The following is a 25,787-nucleotide window of genomic DNA, read 5'->3' as shown; positions in this document are numbered from 1 at the left end:
AACTTAAATGACATATTTCACTACCTGAGGCAAGTTTGAGAGACCAGAGAATAAGGTTAACATAAGGGAAATAAATAAGTATAAACCCTAACTTTTAATATTCTTAAAATTTTAATGGAGTGACTGATCTAAAAGCTGGGCTGCAATGTTGTAATTTCTAATTTGTATTTAACAACACACAAATTCCAATTCACTACTATTAATTCTGGTAAAAATAAAATTTTATGCAAAATGTATCCATCCATTTTCTTTAAGCCACTTTAATTTTTTTTTTTTTTTTACCTATTCAGGGTTGTTGGGACAGCAGCCTAAAGGCTAAAAAGCTAGAGACCAGTTCTGGAGGGAGGTTTGGCATTTGTTCTTGTAGAAATAAAAGCAATGAGTATCACACAAGATTGAGATTTTGTTTTGGTGGCAAAGACTCCTAGAAACCAGTTTAAAGGCACTGGGCCTTTATGGCCAAAATCAGTAATATCAAGAACCGAGGGTACACAAAAGGTTGTATCACATGAAGAAAAATCCATGCTATGGTGTCCAAGCTCCATCAAGAGGTACCCGATTTAATAACCACACACAAAACTGGAAAAGTATACATTTACTCTGATAATATAAAATTAAACATATTTTTACAAAATTTCCAAGACATCAGCTACAAATGTCATGTCTTCTATGTAGTAGCAAAAACAGGTCCAACGTAAAATGAAACCATCACAAACAAGGTAAGGGTGGTGAAATTTAAATATACCACACATTAAGACCACATAAATTAGTTATCCACCAAGCAGGCCAATAACAAGAGGAAGATGAAAATACATTTTAAGGTTTTTCCCCTCCTTAGCATAAAATGCCTCATTTTTAAAATCTATTTGCGCTGCCACTGTATAAAGATCAAAGTCCAGGAGGTGAATTCCCTTACTGTAAAAATTTCAGCACATTAAAGTTTACTTTTCTTCTTTTTCTTTCCATTTGCAGTGTTCATCTGAGCCACCTCAGCAACTGGAGGAGCTCCCAGCTTCTTATTCTTGGCTTTCTTTACTTTCTCCTTTATTGCCTGAACATCTATTTTATCTGAAATTGCAACTATAAACAAACAAAAAAATAAAAAAAGTTTCAAGACAAGTTACACAGAGGACATAACACAGGAATAAAAATATTTTTCACAAAGGATGAATATCTGAAGATGGATGAACATTAGTTTGTTGCATTATCAGAGTAACAAAGCATGTATTTTTAAACTGAATCAACATTCCTGGACATCCAAAGTTAAAATAAACTGGATGATAAATTAACAGGAAAAAAACACTAAACCTGATATAAATACCTGCTTGTTTCTTCACAACAGCTTTTTCTTTTGGAGGAATAAATGCTTTTTGTCTTTCTTCTTGCCTTTTACTTAGTGCTTCGGCTTGTTTGACCTATTAGTAAGATTCCATCAAAAAGAAAGAGAACATTTACATGTCACTGACCTTTAATGCAATACAACATTGAAAGAAAAAAAAAAAAAAAAAAAGTCACATAAAAAAGTAGTATGGTGACACAGTGGTTAGAACGGCTGCTTCAGAGGTCCAGTATCTTAGCTTTGAGTCCTTCTCCTATGTCAAGACTGCACATTCTCCACATGTCTGTCACCGTTTTCCTCCAGTCTTCTTAAAGACATGGAAGTTAGGTGACCAGGTGATTCTAACTTGTCTGGGTGTAAGTGTGTACGAGTGGGTCCTATGATAGGCTTGTGGTGCCCTGCCTAGGGCTGTTCCCTGCTTAACATTGGGGTTAATCGTCTCTTTTTGAAGCTGTAGTGTAAAACAGAAAGGAGAGTGTGGGTAACAAGCCGGCCTAGGTCTCCAACATTGTGAACTTTAATATCTGTGTGGATCCCCATAAGTTCAGTTAATGTTCCCCCTTTCATGTTTACCTCTCCTGCATTGTCAACTGACTATATCATATCTCAGTAGACATTACTGTCATGATACGTTTCATTAATATAAACTGAAACTGCTCTGTTTCACTGGATATTTATATAAATGCTATACACTTTTACATTGTCACTGCTAATGCACCATGACTGAAAATTTGTATTTTATTATTGATTTAAATTGTACAAAATAATAAAAGGTTACAAAAAATCATGTATATTAACAAGGTGGATAGGATCTCCTTTCTAAGTGAATAGTTACCAATTACATTTATTTTATTACTATTACCAGTACTTAATACATTTACTGAGCACTTTTCTTTAAAGTGAATAATGAAAAATAAAAAACACTTGTTTAGGCAAATAGTGACTTGGACAGGGTCACACAATGAGGCAGAGGTGAGAAGCAAATCAACAAACCTCAAGAAGCCTTAGAAGACTCTGCTTTCTGTGCACTATAAATTTTATCATGATATAATTCTGTAAATATCAATGCATGCATATAATTTATCTGCAGTCTTCCATAATCATCAGTACTTCATAATGAGTGATAAGTATGGCCCAGGAAAAGTCTGTTTACCTATTAGCGGAAGTATGCAATTCCAGCTTTGAAATATTACATATTTAGACTGATTACTGTCTGGATTCCAGACCAATGGACTTTTCAAAACAGTTGCACATGGAAAAAATAACCCTTCCTATTGGCAGAAAATGTAATAATTACCTTGATTTCTTCAATCTTTTTCCTTCTCTTCTGACTCTCTTTGAGGAAGAATTCACCAGAAGCTAGTTCTTTGTCCACCTATTCAATTCAAAACATTCAAATAAATGTTAGAACATTTATCTCCTGATTTTTCATAACTTCCAAAATTACACCTATCTTAGAATGACAAAACCCAGTAAAACCAATTGCTATATATTATGCACATCATGTTGTTAATGTAAATCCCATCTGTTCTTTCTGCTTCTAACCTCCAGATCAGGGATGAGAGAACACAATGCCTATTACTGAAATACTGAGTGAGAGGGGTACAAGTTTTGGTCACAATATATGTTTTTAAAGAATTTCAGCAAAATACTGACCACAAAGTTAGTAAATGGAAGTTAATGATGTCCTGTACAATTTATAAAAAAAAAACAAAAACAAAAAAAAAAACTCATACTGCAAGAAAGCTATTTCTCTTAGAGCCATGTATACATTTTCATAATTGGATCACTCAATTTAAGCGGTTTGTTTAAAAACTCACAATGGTGAGGTTTTAATTTACAGTTCATAACCCTAATAACGATGCCTTACTGCCTACAGTAAGCTCTTTATACTTATTTTACCAAGTATCCATTTTAACCTAGTGACCAAGGATAATGTTTTAAAGAGTAATAAAAAATTCAGAACTCAAAACATGGCTCTGATATAAGGAGTCAAATAGCCATATTTTAATTAGAATGTTAATAGGGCTCTATCATTTGTTACAATTTCTTCAGAGCAACATGAAAAACTTGGGGTAAACCTAGTCAAAATTCCTTTTACTGATAATATTTAAGGAGTAGATGAACGGATCTCCAAAAAAGCATACAATTAAAGAATTTTAAGCAAGATTAGTGTTTGATTTGTACAACTGTGAAGTGGAAAAAAAAGAAAAGGAGCACCATGCAAAAGGTAAGGCACCCCAAGGGATATGAGGTCTTAGAAAACTTTCACTTTCTCAGACCTTAATTAACTTGTTAGGGTTATTGCTTGTTCACAATCATTGTTAGAATAGGCTAAGTAATGCAAATTTCAAAGATATATAAACATTCTTTATCTCCACAATCCAGCCATGGGCTCCTCTAAGCAGCTACCTAGCACTCTGGGGGGAATAGGAACAGAAAAAAAATAAATAAAAACAAACACCACACATGCCCACAAAGCAGGAGAAGGCCATTAAGAAGATAGCAAGTGTTTTTAGATACCCGTTTCCTCAGTTTGTAATGTACTTAAGAAATTGCAGTTAAATAGTGGAGATCAAGCTGAGATTTGGAATACCAAGAAAACTTTCCGTCAGACCTGCTCATAGGATTGATAGAATAGCATATCAAAACCCCCATTGGACTGCAGAATACTGTAAAGTAGATTTAGCAAACTTTAGAGTGGTGGTGCACTATTCTACAGTGTGGCAAAACCATTACAAATACAACCTTCATGAAAGAGTCATCAGTTTTGTAGTGCATTCTCACTACAAAAAGTCAGCATCAGAAGTTTGCAAATGAACATTTGCTATTCCTGATGACTTCATCAATAAATTGTATGAATCCTTGCCAAACCGCATGGATGCTGTCCTGCAAGCTCATGGAAGTCATACAAGATATTAAATTTGGATCTCACAGCACCACTACTTAATTTGCTGACATATTTTTGGATTTGCAGTAAAGTTGTTCATTTTCTGTATAGGCGACAAAACGTTTGTCTTGCCCAAATTTGACATTTCTGTCTTGATTAAATTATGAATCTTTTTTCAGTGAAACTAATTTATTTCAGTGCATTAAACATCATTTGGGAGGGCTTTAGCTTTTCATATGAGCTATCTCGAACACCAGTTGATTAATTAAAAGTCAGGTTAATAGCAGGAGTTTCTACAAAATAGAGAAGCGACAAGACTTGTCAGGCACTGTAGAGGACCTCTGTAACTGTTAATTATGAAGGTAGATCGATCATGGTTTGGGATTGTGCTGGAGCCCGTGGTACATTTCACTGGTATTGGGTAGAATGGAATCAATTAAATATGAGAAAATTCTGAAAGCAAACATCATAGAAGGAACATCATCTGTTAAAAAAGCTGAAGATAAAAAAACAGGATAACTTCTAAAAAAGGATAATGATCCGAAACACAACTCAAAAATACACAATGGACTGCCTCAAGAGGCACAAGGTGAAAGTTTTTTTTTTTTTTATAGCCTGCACAGTCCCCTGAACTAAACTTCATTGAAAAATCTGTGGATAGACCTCAATGGAGCAGTACAAGCAAGTATCTCACAGAACTAGAAGCCTTTTGCAAGGATGAATGGGTGAAATCCTCCAAATAAAAAATGCTCTTAAAAGCTGCGATGCTTGCCAAAGCGGGTGTTAAGTACTGACTGTGCAGGGTTCCTAAACTTTTGCTTTGGGCCCTTTTCCAACTTTATTATTTTAAAACTGTAAACAATGGACATAAAGTAATCCTGCTAAAAATATTAAAGAAATGTGTTATCTGTGACATTAAGCCTTTTGGAAATACAGTAATCTTTCACTTGCTTAGCTATTCCTAGTAACAGAAATTTTGACGACTGGTGTCAAAACCTTTGCATGACAATGTTATATCAATCATTGAGAATTATTTCTATTTTAGCACATGTTTAACATAAATTGCAGTATACAATGTGGGATTTTAAAAAATGTATTTCAGTGCCACAGAAGCAAGCAAGTTTAAGCCTGTACTAATTAAAGCACTAAACAAAATAAATAGAACTGGTTTTGCCACAGGCTGTAATATGGTTTGTGATAAAAATCTGCAGACATTGCACACCTCTGGTTCAGTCACTCTGAGTAAAACATTTTCATTAAAGATTCATTTTTATTTGTTAGGGCAATCACTCATACACATTAGTAGTAACACTAATATTCTAATCTAGTCTTTTAAACTTTGTGGTTATTGCTCTTTTTGTAGCACTTTGAGATTTTGTCAATGAAAAGTGTGTTATAAATAAAATCTATTATTATTATTATTCTAATCAGCAATTACAAGTACATACAGTATAGCACAAACCTGACTCTCTGGCTGTGGTGGCGGGAATGGTGTGTACTCCTTCTTCACCACCTTCTTTTTAGGTGCCTTGCGTTTGCTTAGATTTTTGGGTTTGAAATTGGGTAAAAATCTTTCCCAGCTTTGCATTCTCAGCTCAGGATCTTTCGACAGTTCCCGCTTGATCATTAAAGTCTAATAAATTAGAGAACAGGGAATAATTCAAGGAATAGAAAAATTACAGTTAACAAAGTTATAAGCTATAATACATAAAAAAAATCAATGCAAATAAGGAGTTTATTTTAGGTACATCAAAAGTCTACACAGATGTAATGAATCTTTTTATTGATGCAAGGCTAAAAATCAAAACACAGCATTTTTTTCTGTTAAAGGAGAAATATCAACCAATTCACATTTTTCCCCCGGTCTGTGAAAAATCTACAAAATAGTTTGTGGATCGGGGCGATTTACCATTTAGTCAATTATTTTTAATTTTAAAAACTGAATTAAAATAACTAATTTTAAAATGAACACAAGCAAAACTCAATATGTTAAATTAGCCAGTCGCTGTCAAATCAACACTAACAAAACTGTGTGATATTAAGGTAATCAGTCATTCTAAACCAGTTAAAGGATATAAAAGTTGGGGAAAAAAGAAAAAAACAATAAAGGAACAAAAAATCCAGCTGCATGGGCACAAAATGCTATGACAATAAGTACATTTTTAGAACTTTCACAAGGTAGAAAAACCCAAACAAAATGTTGTGTGATAGAAGATAGAGGGCTGTGACAAATCATCCAAATTAAGCAAGTATAATTAGGTGCAGAGGCTTACAGCAGTTGAAATTAAGAAACTTGTACTGAGCACCAACAGCCACAAGAGGATGCCCTGGACTAAGAAAAATTTGTAACTATGGACAGGAACTAGCAGGCCTGAACAAATTGCTATAGTTCTTCCTTATATTCTCTTTGTAGAAGAATAACTTAGAGACTGAAATTAGATAATGAAATGGTCCACTTTAGAAACAAATGAGATACCTTAATGTTGTATATAGGATGAACATTCTTCATAGTTTCCAGCACTACTTTTCTGACCTGCAATTTAAAATAAACAAACAAACATAAATAAATCAAATACACAACACACACACAAATTTAACTGTAATTTAAAAACACACAAACTAAACTGCAAAAGTTAAATTTGACCACTGCTAACTGTATTACTGCACTCGGGATCATACACTTGAAGGAGGGGCAAGGGCACAACTGGGAACCTTGTGCTTTACAACTTTCTGTGCTTAGCTACTAAGATGCAATCAATGCCCACATACAACTGGATGTAACTAGAACAGAAGCAAGAACAAATACATAGTTTGTGTCAGGATTGCTTTTACTTACTTCCTTTAAGCCACCATATGGTCCAAGTGCAGATACAGTGTTCCCCTGTACCATAACATAACAGTTTGTCAAAAGCTCTAATGCCTGCAATGGAACAAAATAAGACAATTAAAGTAATCTGTATATATAATTCACTAAGGGCAAGCAAGACAATGAGCCCCGCCTGCCAACTCTAAGACCATGGGATACGTTCAACAGAGCCCCGCCCGCCAACTCTAACCCTCCTACCACGTCATGGGATATGCACAATAGGGCCACACACGCCAACTGTAACCATCCTCCCGCGTCCAGCGTCGCTCTCGAGGCACGTGCACTGCCTGCTCATGTGCCCGCACGTAACAACTCACCAAACACAGCCTTAGTTGCTTTCATCTGTGCAAAAGTCCACATGCACCTCTGAGCCACGTTGACTTTTCACAGCACGCAAGACAGAGAGCCACGACCGGCAACTCACAGAGCCCCGCCCGCCAACTCTAACAGAGCCCCCGCCCATGGGTTACGCACGAAAAAGCCACGAATGCCCACTCTAACCATCCTCCCGTTCAAAGAAGCTTGCCAACAATTAGGTCTTCTTAAAGACAACTAGAGAAAATGATACGACAGGTTAACCCCTTCACTAAGTCTTACATGCAAATGTATGACATTATCACTCACAGTAACCACATTGCTGCTGTACGAATGGTATTCATGGAAAATCCAAAAATGGATATGAGAAGGTTCAACGCCCTGTCCTGTCAAACTGATGTTGCTGCTATCTTTGTAGGTGAAGACGGGGAACCTCCTGCACAACACGACATTTACATATACCCAAGGGGAGATGCTTGCCCCATCAGATTCTAATTTGCCTTTTACTTTTACACTTAGACAATTTCCTGTTAGATTGGCGTTTGCAATGACTATTAATAAGGCACAAGGACAAACTTTTAAAAAAATATGCCTGTATCTGCCAAAACCAGTTTTCACTCACGGACAATTGTATGTTGCTCTCTCCAGAGTTCCATCTTTTCATTCACTGACAGTTGTATCCTCAAACCCTCCCTATTTGGACAACTGTGTCTTTCAGGAAGTGTTCACTCATCAATAAATTATATGCAGCATATGCTACACCGCAGGTTGGCTAGTACTGAATAATGTTCCAACAGCATATAATAAATTTAAAGAATGACATGCTTTTTGTAGAAGAATGATTGCATAAGGTGACAAGGGCTACACAGCAAAAAGTATGTTGTCTCCAATTTTGTGTTTTTTCTGTGTGGGGATAACCTTTACTTTAATAGCTTTGTTTAAAAGTATTATTTGTTATGTACAGTATATTTAATAGCATTGCAAAGTTAATGATTTAGGTGACAATTTTGAGTTCAGACCCTGGTTGGAGGAGTCTCTGAAAGGTGAAAATGACGAGAGAAATTAAATATGTTTTAGTTTGTTATACTGGTGAGTGTGCAGTATACAAGTTTTCTCCTCCTTGTGCGGTACTGATAGGTCTTCTCTGTTAGAACTGCACACAAGAAAATAGATTGGGAAGAAGTCACATGTTGCTGAGACATCTTTGTTGATTGATTGTCAGGAAGAGTAACAAACAAGAGTACACGGAGCAAAAATCTCTGACGCTTCTCAAAGTCTGCCTGAAAGTTAGAGGCCTTTTTATAAAGCCTGCATGAACTTTGTTTGCCTGTTTCAATTAACCCAGCATAAGTCCCTGTCCACATACTTCCTAAACAATCACAAAAGACACCATATTGTTGAAATAAGTAAACAGAAAAATAATATTTTTTTTAGAGGGGGCTTCTCTGTCAAACTCTCTGCAAACAGTCTAAATTATTCTTCAGGAAATAATAGCACATTCCATGTGGCATATAGAATATATGGCAAGAGATGATTTGCTGTGGGGACTCCTAATGGGATCATCCGAAAGAAGACAATTTTCAGTAACACTTTGTTTGAAGGATATCAACATAGCGACTTAATATATGCATAAGCATGGAATGACATTTAAGAAGAAATACTTGATTAGCAATGAACAGTTAGTATTTGGAAGATGTAGCGTAAAATGCCCTTGCTCTCATATATATAACACACCACAACATTTGCAGCACTGCACTCATTTAAAATTCACCATAATTTAACTAACCTATGTATCACCATATCAGTGTTCACAAATATTATAGGGGGGCTCCTTATTTTAATACAGTGCAATAGTATCTACTTTATCAAAATATCTAAATCATCTTGTGAATAATATAAAATTAAATATTGCTCTTAAATGTTATTCAATAACCTATTAGAGTGTTATGAATCTCCATGTAGATGTTGGACATTTAAAATAATCTTGAATTTGTCAAAATTCAAGATAGCGGAAGACTCGTCTTTCTGTAATTCTTCAGTTGGTCACTTGTAGCAGTCTCATTAATCAGTCTTGAAAAACTGTCCTAAAAGTCCTCAGACAAAAAGCAAGCATTTTAAAATGAGGATCTAGAGTCCATGCTTATTGACAGCGGCATTGGATGAATCGAATATAAAAAGTACTAGCCACCGTGACTGATAATGCCACTATTAAGGAGCGACTTCAAGTCAGCTTCTTTGAGCACGTGCACACTTTTGCATCGCGTGGTGCTCTGAAAATTCCAACAATTGCTTGCTTGCTTTGCCGAGTGAGGCATGTTGCAAACTTTTTCTGTAGCAGAAAGTAGGAGACAGAGCTAGAAGTAGTAGAGTTAAAAGATGCTAAAATTTGCACTGGGTGTGACGAGTAATGGACAGGATTAGAAACGAGTACATTAGATTTAAAACTCAGCTTGGACGTTTGGGAGACAAAGTCAGAGAGGTGAGATTGTGATGGTTTGGACATGTGCAGAGGAGAGATGTTGAGTATATTTGGAGAAGGATGCTAAGGATAGATCTGCCAGGCAAGAGAAAAAGATGAAGTCCTAAGAGAAGGTTTATGGATGTGGTGAGAGAGAGAGAGAGAGAGAGAGAGAGAGAGAGAGAGAGAGAGAGAGAGAGAGAGAGAGAGAGAGAGAGAGAGGACATGCAAGTGATGAGTGTAACAGAACAAGATGCAGAGGACAGAAAGATATGGAAGGTGATCCGCTGTAGCAAACCCTAACTGGAGCAGCCGAAAGAAGAGTAGTACAGGTAGCCAAGAGAAGCAGTCTTTATTGGACGTGCCAGCACACAAACTTCTGATTGATGAGATGTCACAATGGAACAGTGCATTTGAAATTCTGGAAAGGTTTTTGGAACAACAGTGAGTCATCTCAGCAGCTCCGCATATAGGCAGCAAGGTTGCTTCAGGTGTGACTGGTGTGCAGTGCGCTTGTTTGCAACTCATTCGCCACAGGTTCCCAGTTATTTGTAATGTGTGTAATGTGCGATTGTCATGTAGGAATCTGCTGCCCTGGGTGTTCAGCTATCCACACATCTGATTTAAGTGTCGAAGTGATTTCTGTTTAAAAAGACACACCATTTTATGTGAGATTAGACAGAGCATTTTTCCATAGAAAATAGAGAGCTATTTTGTGTTTCTTGTGTGTAGCTTACCAGCTAATGCAAAATCTTGTTTGGATAACTGAATTTGTTACACATAGTATGATGGCTCTTCAGAAATTTTGTGCCCTTCTATTTTCAAAAATATTATGGTTGTTTTACATTTCTAATGCATTACTGCACAATTGGGGTTGTCTAATTTATAAAATCTGAATTCTCTGCACAGACAATGTGATGTAATGAACGGGAAAGTGGAACAGGGCACACTTTGCATTGCATCTCTCTACTTTTTAATGCACATAGGAAGTTCAAACAAAACTGCTTATAACTGCTCAAATACATTAAATATAGTAATTTTTACCAACTATTTTAGTCTCTATAATTGTCCCATTTATCTTTCTTTTTTACAGTATATAAATACAGTGGTGTGAAAAACTATTTGCCCCCTTCCTGATTTCTTATTCTTTTGCATGTTTGTCACACAAAATGTTTCTGATCATCAAATACATTTAACCATTAGTCAAATATAACACAAGTAAACACAAAATGCAGTTTTTAAATGATGGTTTTTATTATTTAGGGAGAAAAAAAATCCAAAACTACATGGCCCTGTGTGAAAAAGTAATTGCCCCCTGAACCTAAAAACTGGTTGGGCCACCCTTAGCAGCAATAACTGCAATCAAGCGTTTGCGATAACTTACAATGAGTCTTTTTCAGCGCTCTGGAGGAATTTTGGCCCACTCATCTTTACAGATTTGTTGTAATTCAGCTTTGTTTGAGGGTTTTCTAGCATGAACCGCCTTTTTAAGGTCATGCCATAGCATCTCAATTGAATTCAGGTCAGGACTTTGACTAGGCCACTCCAAAGTCTTCATTTTGTTTTTCTTCAGCCATTCAGAGGTGGATTTGCTGGTGTGTTTTGGGTCATTGTCCTGTTGCAGCACCCAAGATCGCTTCAGCTTGAGTTGACGAACAGATGGCCGGACATTCTCCTTCAGGATTTTTTGATAGACAGTAGAATTCATGGTTCCATCTATCACAGCAAGCCTTCCAGGTCCTGAAGCAGCAAAACAACCCCAGACCATCACACTACCACCACCATATTTTACTGTTGGTATGATGTTCTTTTTCTGAAATGCTGTGTTCCTTTTACGCCAGATGTAACGGGACATTTGCCATCCAAAAAGTTCAATTTTGTCAGTCCACAAGGTATTTTCCCCAAAAGTCTTGGCAATCATTGAGATGTTTCATAACAAAATTGAGACGAGCACTAATGTTCTTTTTGCTTAACAGTGGTTTGCGTCTTGGAAATCTGCCATGCAGGCCGTTTTTGCCCTGTCTCTTTCTTATGGTGAAGTCGTGAACACTGATCTTAATTGAGGCAAGTGAGGCCTGCAGTTCTTTAGACGTTGTCCTGGGGTCTTTTGTGATCTCTCGGATGAGTCGTCTCTGCGCTCTTGGGGCAATTTTGGTTGGCCGGCCACTCCTGGGAAGGTTCACCACTGCTCCATGTTTTTGCCATTTGTGGATAATGGCTCTCACTGTGGTTCGCTGGAGTCCCAAAGCTTTAGAAATGGCTTTATAACCTTTACCAGACTGATGGATCTCAGTTACTTCTGTTCTCATTTGTTCCTGAATTTCTTTGGATCTTGGCATGATGTCTAGCTTTTGAGGTGCTTTTGGTCTACTTCTCTGTGTCAGGCAGCTCCTATTTTAGTGATTTCTTGATTGAAACAGGTGTGGCAGTAATCAGGCCTGGGGGTGGCTACGGAAATTGAACTCAGGTGTGATACACCACAGTTAGGTTATTTTTTAACAAGGGGCAATTACTTTTCACACAGGGCCATGTAGGTTTGGATTTTTTTTTCTCCCTAAATAATAAAAACCATCATTTAAAAACTGCATTTTGTGTTTACTTGTGTTATATCTGACTAATGGTTAAATGTGTTTGATGATCAGAAACATTGTGTGTGACAAACATTGAAAAAGAATAAGAAATCAGGAAGGGGGCAAATAGTTTTTCACTCCACTGTAGCTTGTAAGTTTTTAAATGTTCTACAAGTGAAACAAATACATGTAATTAATGTTTCATTATAATGGTAATTTAAGCATTTGATTCTCATTTATGTATCAAACTACTTAAAAAATGTATAAAAGAGTTTAAATGTTAATGAGGAATGACTTACAGTACCTAAAAATTGTCCATACAAAGCAAAAACCTTTGTTCTACCAGTCTGCAGCAGCACAGTGAATTCACATTGTGGAGAAATGACAATCAATCAAATACTGCATATCACACTCACTAGCCATATCCTGACCTAAGTTGGCAAATTAGCAAACTAAATCAAAATGAAGAAACCCAAAACACTTGCAAAAATGAGCATGAAATATTTTAAAAGAAAAGTCACTGATTCTAATGTCTCAATGTACCTGGTGGTTAAAAATGTGATCTATTCAGCAGTGGTTTGTCCAAAATAAAATATGTGGAGAAGATATTGCTTACCTTTAAAGTTGACCCTTTAGGACCAATTAGACGCTGCCTCCTTTTCACAAAGCTTTCCCTGTTTCTTACTAAGGAACCAATTTTAATTATATCACAAGCCACATCATCCTGAAGAATTCTCATAGCCTAAAAAAAAAAATAATAAATAAATTCTCAGATATTTGAAATTATAACACAATCTTGAAAAGTGAGACTCAGATGGGGTGAAACATAGGTAGTTTAAATTAGAGTTATGGTTCTTCCCAGGGAAAGAATGGGCTATTCCATCCATTTATGAATGACAATTTGCCTCTTTTGGATGGCTTGGGTAAGTTGGACCCTTAAGCACAAGGTACATATTATAAATCCAAAATGACTTCAGAGTAGTGCTGCAGTACCATCCATCTCCAAACCTGGAAGGATACAGTAGTGGCTGCTATAGGTTTTCCTTCCTGCCACTTTAAGCGGTGTTCAATTTCTGCTGTTAGTTAATTTCTTTTCTCTTCATTTTAATTGCCTTATTTTGTAAGATTCAGTTCTGTGACTTCTTTATTTTTTCCTTAAATGGCAGCAAAACAAAAATTTTGTTAAATGAGCCAACAGATAACCTGCCTCAAACTCCAAATAATTTCCGTCTAGCCTGTTTCTAAATTAGAGACAGATTTTTGTTGTTAATTAAACACATTTAATTAAATGTCTTGTTAGTGCTCTCATTCTACCACAACAGACATTTTCAAAACTCTTCATGTTTGGTGGATCTTAGCAGATCATCATTACTGAGACATTCACTTTTCTTTATTTTCAGATATTGTTTGATGGATGCAGATTAGCTAAATATTTGTTGGCTTGATATCTCGTTATTGTTTAGTTGCCATGCAAGGAAAAAAATAGGTGGTCTGCACCTTAAATAGAAATTAAAACTAAGACAAAAGTAGGTAATTAGCAGCAAAAACTATTCACTAATTAACAACATGGCTAGAATGAAAATCTCCAGCCATTACGGCCCCCCATGATCGGGGTAGGGCATCCAGCTGGACTATTACAAGTCATCTGAAGTGCATGATATGGTAAACAGGTGGGGATTTTATGTGGATATCTGCAGTTGAACTTAATCTGTGAAATCAGATCTTCGAAGAGAACCATGAAACACTAACAAGGTCCCCACCCCACCCAATAGCTTCAGAACACCAGCCAGAGGCACTGAAATGTATACGTAGGGAAAAAAGGGGTTTTTGGGTAACCCTACTCATGAGGCCAACTGGATTAGAAAATTAAGGAACAAATAGATAACATTTCTGATATTAAAACACAGAAAGAGAAAAGAGACTTCATGAAAATACACAAGACCTAAATAAAGAGCATACCTGTTCAAAAGGAACACTTCTTGCAAGCAGCTTTATCAAATCTCTAGCTTTTATAATACTATATGGATCAAAAGTCTTCTTTGTTGTTGATACAGTCATACTGCCTTCGATCAAATCCAAGTCTGCCTTAACATTCTTAAAAAAAGGCAAATAAAAAAGAGTCAACAACTTTTTTTTGGCACAATACAATGTTCACCCATTCACTCAGTTACAAACTCTCTTAACTAACTCAAGAACATAGGAAACTGATGCCATTCCAGAAGCAAGAGGTAGAAGATGGAAACCACGACAGTGAAAGGTACAATCTTATTTACTCAGTGAACTTGTTTTTTCTTTTTTATTAAAAAAAAACCCCACATGAAATAGTCTTATTAGCCCTGATGATGATTTTTTTTTTTTTTTTTCCTTTTTTGGGCCAAGCAGAGCCATGTATTAATTTGTGCAAAGGTAAAAGGAGCATGTCCATTGGATTCAGGCAAATACTGATATTTACTCTAAATGTATATGCCCAGAAGCTGCTTTATATTGTGAATAAATGCTCCCAAATGGCTTTGTCAATGTGTCATTTTTTGTTTTTTAAATTGGAAAGACAGGGCACTGCAAAAAACCTGTAAAACAATATTTTATGGAAATTAAACATTAACATGTTGCTCTAGATACAGAGAATCTGGAAAGTATTCTCGGCGCATCACTTTTTCCACATTTTGTTATGTTACAACCTTATTCCAAAATGGATTAAAATTCATTTTCTCCTCAGAATTCTACACACAACACCCCATAAAGACAACATGAAAAAAGTTTACTTGAGATTTTTGCAAATTCATTAAAAATAAAAAAAATTGAGAAATCACATGTACATAAGTATTCACAGCCTTTGTCATGAAGCTCAGAATTGAGGTGCATCCTGTTTCCCCTGATCATCCTTGAGATGTTTCTGTAGCTTAATTGGAGTCCACCTGTGGTAAATTCAGTTGATTTGACATGATTTGGGAAGGCACACACCTGTCTATATAAGGTCCCACAGTTGACAGCTCATGTCAGAGCACAAACCAAGCATGAAGTCAAAGGAATTGTCTGTAGACCACCAAGACAGGATTGTCTTGAGGCACAAATCTGGGGAAGGTTACAGAAAAATTTCTGCTGCTTTGAAGATCCCAATACAGTGGCCTCCAACATCCGTAAGTGGAAGAAGTTTGAAACCACCAGAACCCTTCCTAGAGCTGGCCGGCCATCTAAACTGAGCGATCAGGGGAGAAGGGCCTTAGTCAGGGAGGTGACCAAGAACCCAATGGTCACTCTATCAGAGCTCCAGAGGTCCTCTGTGGAGAGAGGAGAACCTTCCAGAAGGACAACCATCTCTGCTGCAATCCACCAATCAGGCCTGTATGGCAGAGTGGCCAGACGGAAGCCACTCCTTAGTAAAAGGCACATGGTAGCCCACCTGGAGTTTGCCAAAAGGCACCCGAACGACTCTCAGACCATGAGAAACAATTCTCTAGTCTGATGAGACAAAGATTGAACTCTTTGGTGTGAATATCAGGCGTCACGTTTGGAGGAAACCAGGCACCGCTCATCACCAGGCCAATATCATCCCTACAATGAAGCATGGTGGTGGCAGCATCATGCTATGTGAATGTTTTTAGCGGCAGGAACTGGGAGACTAGTCAGGATAAAGGGAAAGATGACTGCAGCGATGTACAGAGACATCCTGGATGAAAACCTGCTCCAGAGCGCTCTTGACCTCAGACTGGGGCGATTTTTCGTCTTTCAGCAGGACAACGACCCTAAGCACACAGCCAAGATATCAAAGGAGTGGCTTCAGGACAACTCTGTGAATGTCCTTGAGTGGCCCAGCCAGAGCCCAGACTTGAATCCGATTGAACATCTCTGGAGAGATCTTAAAATTGCTGTGCACCGACGCTTGCCATCCAACCGGATGGAGCTTGAGAGGTGCTGCAAAGAGGAATGGGCGAAACTGACCAAGGATAGGTGTGCCAAGCTTGTGGCATCATATTCAATAAGACTTGAGGCTGTTTGCTGCCAAAGGTGCATCGACAAAGTATTGAGCAAAGGCTGTGAATACTTATGTACATGTGATTTCTCAGTTTTTTTATTTTTAATAAATTTGCAAAAACTTCAAGTAAAACTTTTTTCACGTTGACATTATGGGGTGTTGTGTGTAAAACTCTGAGGAAAAAAGTTAATTTAATCCATTTTGGAATAAGGCTGTAACATAAAATGTGGAAAAAGTGATGCGCTGTGAATACTCTCCGGATGCACTGTACATATTTGATGAAGATGGCAAAAGTGATACTACCTGTATCTAAAGGACCTTGCCACCAATTCTTTGATGTTAGAAAACAGTCTATGCTTCCATTCTTTCGATTATCAATTGAACTCTGGTTTGATGAATAATAATGTATTCAAGTTTCAACTCCAGCTATAATTTTTTTCCCCCAGTCTAAATTCATTACCTCAACATTCTCCTTAAAATCAATTGATTTATTCTTCATTTTGGGCATCAGCATTTTAGAAACCAAGATATACAGATTATAGCCATGTTTAATTTTTCATTAAATATACATTATATTGATCCATAATTTAGCCCTAAAATGTATGCTACCTTATCCACCGTCACTCTTCAGATCTCAATTGTGATTTGTTCCACAGAGACATTTTCTTCAGTTGCTGACAGCCAAACAATAAATCATCTTGGACAAAATCGCTGCCAACAACTGCAAGAAAGCCCTTATCTAAGAGCTACATCCTTTTCTAACTACACATTGACAAGAACAGAAGAAATGAAGTTTAATGTTCTGTAGTTTAGAAATTCAATGTCAGTATGTCTTTTGACTTTGCATTTTTCACCATTCATGCAGACATAGCTCTGAAAGAAGAAAAACATTCAAGTCTCTAGCAGCCATATTTTAGTACACAACAACTACTCTTTGGCCACTTACAAAAGTGGCACCACTGAATACACCTTTCAGGGTTAAAACGTTTTTTTAAAAAAATCACTTCTCATATTTGAAGGATATGAGCCCACCATTTCTGCATTAATAAACCACTAAACCTGCTTTAACACACTTGGGGAAAACAGATTTCAAAAATACAGAACAATGGACAGTTTGCAGAATGTTTACGCACAACTCTCTAAGGCTCTCCTAGTTTCTCAGTAAGTTCCTGCACTACCATCATTTTGCATGGATGGAAATTAAGGTCCTCATGCAAACTCCTCCTCAAAGATGTGTTGGAAATGCCCAAGGCAGAATGTTTGCGCACTGAACATCCAAGAGACTGTGAAATTGATGCCCTTACAGCTTGGATGTTTTCTGGCATTCGTACAGTCAGGGAATGGCTTGGAGATTTTCTGTTCAATATTTTACTCATCTGTCTAAATTTAGCCACCCACTGAAGAATTGTTTTCCGATTTGAGACATCACCGTTAGGAGGAATGCTGAAATGCGTTTGGAAGACAAGTTGCATAGTGATGATGATTTGTTGTTTTTGAAGAACACTTCAACAGAGAAAGCACAGTGCATACCAGATCGCCTATCAAAGAATCCCCACCCCAACCCACTTGGCTGCCTCTACCTCACACAACGACCTTGAGAAATGTGGTACTTCATTATTTGGCTCACCCTGTACTTAGATGTTTAGGGTCATTGTCCTGCTACATCACACAACTTCTAGTGTGTTTCAGCCGACAGCCACTCCTGACAGTATCCTGTTAGATGCCCTGATAAACATGAGAATTCATTTTTCTCTTGATAAGGACAAGCTGTCCTAACGTACTCCTCGATGTCCTGCATTGGACACAAGGCCTGTTCAATACTTTGTGTATGCTAAACTCATAGACAAAGATGTTAACTTGTTGCAATGATTCCTTCAAGCTTTTCTCTGTTATTGTAGGGTTCTTTTTTCTCTCATTAAGCATTCTATGTTGTACGTTTTGAAGCATCTTGGCCGGGCATCCACTTCTAGGGAGAGTTGCCAGAGTACTAAATTGTCTCCATGTATATACAGGTTGTCTAATTCTGGACTGAGGAATATCTAAACTCTTTGAAGTTAAATTTGTAACTCCTTCCCGCTTTATGCAAATCAACAATTATTGATCAAAGATCTTCAGGGATCTCATTTTTGCACAGCCTGTTTCTCATCAGCAGATGTTTCTTATGAATGGCAAATTAGTAAAATGTTGGAGTCTTATTTTACAGTTCAAACTTCTAAACCACACCTGCAATCTGATTCTATCGATTGAACTCCAAGTTTACTAAATCTTAACTCCAGTTAGCTTTTGTTAAAGTCATCTTTCAATGAGTTGACATATTTCTTTTCAATCTACTCTTGTGAATGTTTGAATGATATCACTCTATTATAAAAGATAATATGGAGATGAGACAAGACTATTTCCAAGTGATTTTTTCAATCCCGGCCTCCTTTCAACCATTTACGGTTAACATCCTATGCCCACGGCACTCTCATTCATGTGAATGCTTTTGTCAAACACAGTTACTGCACTCTCAGCTCTTATAAATTTTTACGTTTTCCTCACTTTAAGTTCAGAATAAAAGGCGACTTATTATGCCCAAATCTAAATTAATTTCATCCTGAAGGGTTATCAACAGAAGAAATGAGCACATGGGTAATCCTAGCACCAAGAAACGATGAAGCCAAATGAATTAATGCAAAAATTGTTGATCGGTTACATGACAAATTGGTTAAATGCGTATCAATAGACTATGCTGAAACAGTTGGTGGTAATGGTGCGGAAGATGAAATCATCAACTTACAATATCCCGTAGAATATCTACAACTGTTAATACTGTCCGGTCTTCCATCGGACAAATTACTGTTGAAAGAAGGATGTATCGTAATGTTATCACGCAATTTGTGTACGAGTGTTGGGCTATGCAATAGGACAAGATTAGTTGTATTCAAAATTGGTGAAACAATTCTGACATGTAAAATGTTAACAGGCGACAAGAAAGGGAACATAGTTCATCTTCCACGGAAAACAAACACCAATGGAGATCTTGATATGCCATTCATGTTAAAACGTTTAGTTTCTTGTTGGAATAGCTTTTGCTATAACAATTAACAAATCACAGGGACAAACATTTGAAAAAGTCGGTTTATTATTAGAGAGAAAGAAACAATATTCACTCATGGGCAGTTATACGTTACATTGTCACAATGTAACTTCAAACACAGAATCAAAATTCAATGTGATATTTATGAAACCTTAATTCCAAATATCGTTTTTACTGAAATTTTACAGTAAAAGAGTACATTTATAAAGTATCTGCGTTTTAATTTCAAAGCAAAACAGAATAAAAACATAAAATTCAACAAATTCCTCTAACGCAACATAAGACAATTTTCTTTCAATGTATTATGTTTTACTATTTTTTACTATGTTAATTGCTGTAATGTAAAATTGTTAGGTCTATTAGCATATGTAACAATTCCCATGAAAATAATATGTTTAAATTGTACATCTGTTTCCCCATGGGTGACCGGCAGAGCCACAAAGTGGCTAGTGCCTGCACGGGGGTTGGCAAGCAAAGTGATCGGGGGCAGAGCCCTCTAGTATTCAATATGTACAAGAGCAATACAATAATGTGTGCATTAGTTAACTAAAGCAGATTGTGTGTATCAATATGTGCAAAGGTGACTGACTCATTCACTTATCAACAAAAACACAAAGAAAGAGCATTCTGATATATCAATACTTAGGGGTTAAAACAACAAAAGAAAAACTAAATACCCCAAAGTCCATCCATCCATTATCCAACCCACTATATCCTAACTACAGGGTCACGGGGATCTGCTGGAGCCAATCCCGGCCAACACAGGGCACAAGGCAGGAAACAAACCCTGGGCAGGGTGCCAGCCCACCGTAAGACACACCCACACACCCTAGGGACAATTTAGAATCGCCAATGCACCCAACCTGCATGTCTTTGGACTGTGGGAGGAAACTGGAGCACCCGGAGGAAACCCACAGAGACACAGGGAGAACATGCAAACACCACGCAGGAAGGACCTGGGAAGTGAACCCGGGTCTCCTAACTACGAGGCAGCAGCGATATCCACCGTGCCGCCCATTACCCCAAAGTCTTCATACCTTAATAAAATTCATAATTGAAATTTGGGGATGTTACAGAAGTAAATTAACTGAAGCTTTTTTTTTTTTTTTTAATTTGTTGGTAATTAAGCTTTAGTGAGCGGGGAGCCCTTAAGGAGCATATCCTTTTTTGGATCAGTGGTGATCATGCAGAGAAACGGGGTTGTGCAGTTCATGCAAATGAATGCTGAAGGCAGAACAGTGCTACTTAACAAGCGGAGGCTGTAACAGCCTTGAGAAATGGGGATGGCAATGAGTGAAAAAGGGCAAAGAGATGAGGAGGAGAGCTACTTGGATGAAGGAAAGTCAGGTGTAACTTAAAGACGACATGGTTAGAAAGAAACATTCGTACAGTACAACTGTGGCTACAGGTTTTTGTTCCAACCAGCTTCTGTTTTTAATTGCACTCGTGGGCTAATTAAGTGAACTGATATTTCACACTTTCTGTGTTTTGGGAATATAGAAATTAGAAAAACAAGTTTGGTTTCCAAAAAAAAAAAAATTTACTTTTAATTTTTAATTTACTTAATGAGAAGTCAAGCAGAGTGACACCTTTGAATTGGCTAACTGAACAGATTACAATATGCAAGCAACTTGTAATGTAAAAAAGAAGGGGTCTAAGCTGCCTTAAAAGCTTGCATATTGTAGTCTTCTAATTGCATCCATTATGGGTAACACAGAAAAACACCATGATACGATTAAAATGTACCAAGCAGTTATATGGGAATATATATTTTTAACAATATTTTCATTCTACTTTTGCAAGTCTTCTAGTTGTTTAATTAATCCATTTTTACTAATTAGTGGGTCTGACACTAAAATGCAGCCTTTCATGATTCAGTGTCATTTGCTTGGGTATCTGCTCGTTTTTAATTGTCATTATTAAGATACAATGAAGGGAGCAAACTGCAGAGAGAAAGGGCAAAATATAATGAAATCAACAAAAGAGAGTTAAGCATTTAAATCTATAGCAAAAATAAAAATATTTCTAAATATCTTACAAATATAAAAATCATGCTGCTTTGCTTATGTGAATGTAGAGTAATAGAAGAGGAAAAAATACCAGCTAATTATTGGAGACCAGTGTTATCAGTGGCTGTCACGGATTACACATCTGGTTGGAAAAAATCCTGAAGCCACAGTGGAGCCCCAGGACTGACTTTAAAGAACCCCTGCCCCATTCAGCTGGCTTTCCCTTCCGATGCAGTAGAAAAGACATATATATTCGAGCTCGACTGGAAGTTGAGTGCTCTTATATAAATAAACTTCAAAACAAAAGGGGTCTGTGGGGCAGTTTGGTAGTAAAATTCAAGTGATATAATGCAGAACCGGGATTTCCCATTTGAGGTCAGACTGTGATATGTTGCCACGGTCTGGCTCACAGAGATGAAACAGAACTGCCAGTACAGCATACCAGCCCACTTGAAGTGTTGGGTACAGCACAAGCCAGGAGCAAAGGCATGCCTTGGTCAGTACAAACACTTGCACAGCTCAGTAAAGGGCTGAATAGAATTAATAAACTGAACATAGAGGACCTGGTGGACACTGTACATAGTTCACAATATTATTCCTTTCACCTTTGTTTTTCTACACAATGAATAAAACATTGAATTCCATGGAATACAAAAGCATAGCATGTAAACGCCAATGCTGCATGTAATAAGATAAAGGAAACCACAATTCAAAGTTTATTGCTTTTGATCTAAACCCTCCAATAGTTTGTAACAGTACAAGGTTTCAAATCAAAGCATTACATTCAAATCTGACTGAAGCTAACACTTTTACATGACCTTCCTACATGGTGAAATTATATTTCTACTCAAAATTCTCATTATTCATACTAATTACCAGTTTGAATTCAAAAAAATACAATTTTCTGTGCTTTGCAATGACTAGCAACAAAAACCAAGTCACTAGGAAATGCAAGAATTCATCTATGGCAGGGACATTTTCGTTTTTAGTCATGTGCATTTAATTGTATGTAGCATGTTCAAGAGGAAAAGGGCTCCAGCGAACCAGTATTAGCCTAACTGGGAAAAGTTGGAAGAGGAAACTGTAAACAAAAAAGAACTCTGCACTTATAATGCAGCGGGTAAATCAAATGCATCAGAACAGAGGCCCAATGTCTTAAGAAACTTAACACAGTTTATACATAGTACCTACAGTGATTTCCAAAAGATTCACATAATTTTTCTTGCCACTGTATTCATAAATTTGAATTATGTTGATCATGCAGTACAGTAACATGCATGAATTTCATGTGTTTATATTTATGAATCAATACTCTTTGTACAGCACAAGCTTATGTACGACGAGATTGCAGTAACTCTGACTCGACTTTTTAAAGCATTTAAAAATTTTGCACAGGATGATTATTTACATTTATGGCTACACTAATATAACAATATCCAAACTTTACAATATTTACATATACTACACAATCATACATTTAGGAATAAAAACAAATATTAAAATACATCCAGCAATTAATCATGCTTCGTAAGTTGTTAAAAAGTAAAGAGTGTAGATTGATTTAAACTGGTTGGCACCTTACATGATCAGACAGTGCCTTCTGCACTAGAGGCCAGCATTCCTTTAAATACGCTTCTCTGTATTTGGGGAATAATGTTGCAAAACTGCTCTCTTCCAGTAATCCCCGAGGATTATCTTCTTTAGTAAACGGCGGTTCTTTCCATCCTTCTGGTACAGTGAGCAGCTCGGATTCGTCAACTTGGGAAACGCATGAAACAAAGTTTGAAAATATCAAAATGCATTTCAGATAGAACATTTGAATGCATGATGTATATTACTAATACTTTCAAAAAATGAGTTTTTCGTACAGCTTTACAGTAAACTTTCAGTCTTCACCTCCACGAGGAATACGTTTCAAATGTATACAAACTGATACCTCTCCATAACAAACGAAAGCTGTAGTTTCATTATTTCAAATATTCACGCTACGAACCAAACACGTTTACACAGGCATTCTTCAGAAATGCATAACTGAGAACGCAACCCCATACAACAATTAGTAAACAACAAAGAAGCACACTCTCGCTCTCAAAATGCATATGCTCTTAACATAATGAATCACATATTTGTTTAAAGGAAAAAAGAACAAACCTTCATCGCCTTTCTTTTTCCTCTTCTTATCTTCAACATCCTGAGCGCTGACATCGTGCGATTTTGTGGACGACGCCATGCTGCCGAATTCACCTTCGACCTCAGAGCCAGCCAATAGGCCCTGATTAGTTCAACTGAAAACGCTGTCCGATGGGAAACACCTGCTCACCATAACAACCGGTACGCTAGTGTGATGTTTTTTTATTCGATGATGTGTACAGTATATAGAAAGTCACTGTTTCACAGTCTGATGGGGAAACCCTCTGTGCAGTATGGTTTGTCTCATAATCTACCTAGACAAAAAGGGAAAACTGCACTAAAGGCACACTTATACATTGCACAGTGGTATCGCAGCACAAAAATTTGAATTCCAGTTTCTGAAAATGTGATATGCGTATCGCCACAATTTCATTGATGAGCGCTTAACGATCTGCCTTACGCAAATACTGTTAAGTATTTTAAAGTATAGTACGCGTTTATTCTAGTATTACGGTAGACTGCCGTTTACTGTAAGACAACTATGAAAAGAAACCACCGCTTGCATTTTTGCGATGGGTCTACCCGCCGCTTGGCTCTGTTGGGCTTTTCCACCTTGTCCATCAGGTTTTTAAATCGCTCATTCATGTCTGGGTCGCAGGGTGCCGGTGCACATCCCGACAGCACTGGACTCAAAGTGGGAGCTAAGCTGCTGAGGACAATCACAGCTTTTTAATGAACTTAAGAGATGTTACATATACAAACATTCAGCCTAAATTAAAGCCTACATCTAATCCTTTTACACTTACGCATGAAATATTTACCATTATTGTTAAAAATTGACCAGAAATTCTGTGGTATAATTAACAGACGTGTTCCAGTAAAAGAAAATAATATCATTTAATTCGAAAATAAAAATAAATATATAACAGAGGACAGGAAGATATGGAAAAAGATGATTCGCTGTGGCAACCCCTAACGGGAGCAGCCGAAAGAATAATAATAATAATAATAATAATAATAATAAGTACTTCTGGGCAAAACAGATAAACATTTGTTTCCATAAGTTTCTAGAGTCAGGAAAATTAAACAAAATATGTTGAACTTCTTGTTTAGAATTAGGAAATGTGCGATTGATAACCTAAAGCTGGAAAAGTTTTACTTACAAGCGCATTAACTGGGTCGATTTTATGAAAATATTATTTTGGACTACACATACCTTTAATAATTAATCAAGATTTCCGCCAATTGATTTTATTTCTCTTTATAATCCTGCCAAAAACTCTCATATACACTACGGTATTTGAATTAATCTTTTTTTTTTTTAAGGTACATGAATCCTGATATATTTACATTTTTGTTCCACAATATGTATAGAGTGCCAATAGATCAGGAAAGCTTGGGAACCTGATATAATAAGTTTTACATACAAGTTCACTGGAATACTATTTAAAAATAAATTCCGGGAAAAACATATTTTGAACTACATTTGTGGTCATCTGAAACACTGCCATCGATATCAAATACTGTACATCCAAAATAAAAATAACCTTGTTATCCCTGCTGCAGCTGATCCGTTGGTGAACTGTGTCCTCAGTTGGAGTCTTTTAGGGCTTCTTTAAATATGCCATGAAAATCAAAGCAATGTTTAGTATATTATCTAGAGGCCTATGATAGTTCAATTACGAGAAATCCGGAAAACATAAAAAAGTAAAAAAAAAAGTCTCATAATGAGTTCAAATTAATCAATTTGAGCAATGTTCTAATTATAAACATGTTGATTTACAGTTTTATTGTAGAATTTTGAACATACGGCTTTGCATAAATAAATGTTAGATAATGGTGGCACACTAAGCTGGTTAGTAGTGCTGGTTCTGCTTTGCTTAGTCATTCACTGTGTTGACTTTACAGGTTTCCCCCTCCCGTGTTCATGTGAGGTTTCGTTCCACATCCCAAAGGACAGATGCGTTCATGCATTGCATCCATGGGTGCTGCACGCACAGGTCCAGTCACCCTGAATTTTATTTTAATTTAATTGGTGATGCTGAATTGGTAAAGTATGTTTAACCCTACTATTATCCTAGCATTTCCACCCATCTGTTATCTTGGGCGTGGCCGGTCGGGTCGGTGCCGACCCGTGTCCTAAATCAGCCTCCCTCAA

General features: G+C 36.9%; 1 protein-coding gene across 1 annotated transcript; it reads right to left on the bottom strand.

Annotated features, from left to right (window-relative positions):
• Positions 1 to 47: 47 nt before the first annotated feature.
• On the bottom strand, positions 48 to 23,787 carry krr1 (KRR1 small subunit processome component homolog). Its single transcript, XM_039761903.1, has 10 exons — positions 23,651 to 23,787; positions 23,082 to 23,257; positions 14,398 to 14,532; positions 13,055 to 13,180; positions 7,066 to 7,149; positions 6,706 to 6,762; positions 5,692 to 5,862; positions 2,637 to 2,714; positions 1,322 to 1,415; positions 48 to 1,080 (listed from the first exon to the last, which is right to left on the bottom strand). Exons 1-10 carry the CDS (start codon positions 23,727 to 23,729, stop codon positions 935 to 937), a joined length of 1,146 nt encoding a protein of 381 aa, XP_039617837.1. The 5' UTR covers positions 23,730 to 23,787; the 3' UTR covers positions 48 to 934.
• Positions 23,788 to 25,787: the final 2,000 nt, after the last annotated feature.

Source organism: Polypterus senegalus, chromosome 8 (genome assembly GCF_016835505.1).
Source record: "Polypterus senegalus isolate Bchr_013 chromosome 8, ASM1683550v1, whole genome shotgun sequence".
In the NCBI taxonomy this organism is placed as follows: domain Eukaryota; kingdom Metazoa; phylum Chordata; class Cladistia; order Polypteriformes; family Polypteridae; genus Polypterus; species Polypterus senegalus.
This window is presented reverse-complemented; position numbering and strand designations above follow the sequence as displayed.

What these genes read in the sequence shown, in the direction of transcription:
- krr1 (XM_039761903.1), bottom strand. Translation starts at nt 23,729, where the DNA reads ATGGCGTCGTCCACAAAATCGCACGATGTCAGCGCTCAGGATGTTGAA. An exon ending in AGAAGGCACTGTCTGATCAT is followed by an intron (nt 14,533 to 23,081) that starts GTAAGGTGCCAA and finishes CCTTTTTTTAAG; the next exon opens with AATGTTAAGGCAGACTTGGA. An exon ending in ATCCTATATACAACATTAAG is followed by an intron (nt 5,863 to 6,705) that starts GTATCTCATTTG and finishes CTAATTTATTAG; the next exon opens with ACTTTAATGATCAAGCGGGA.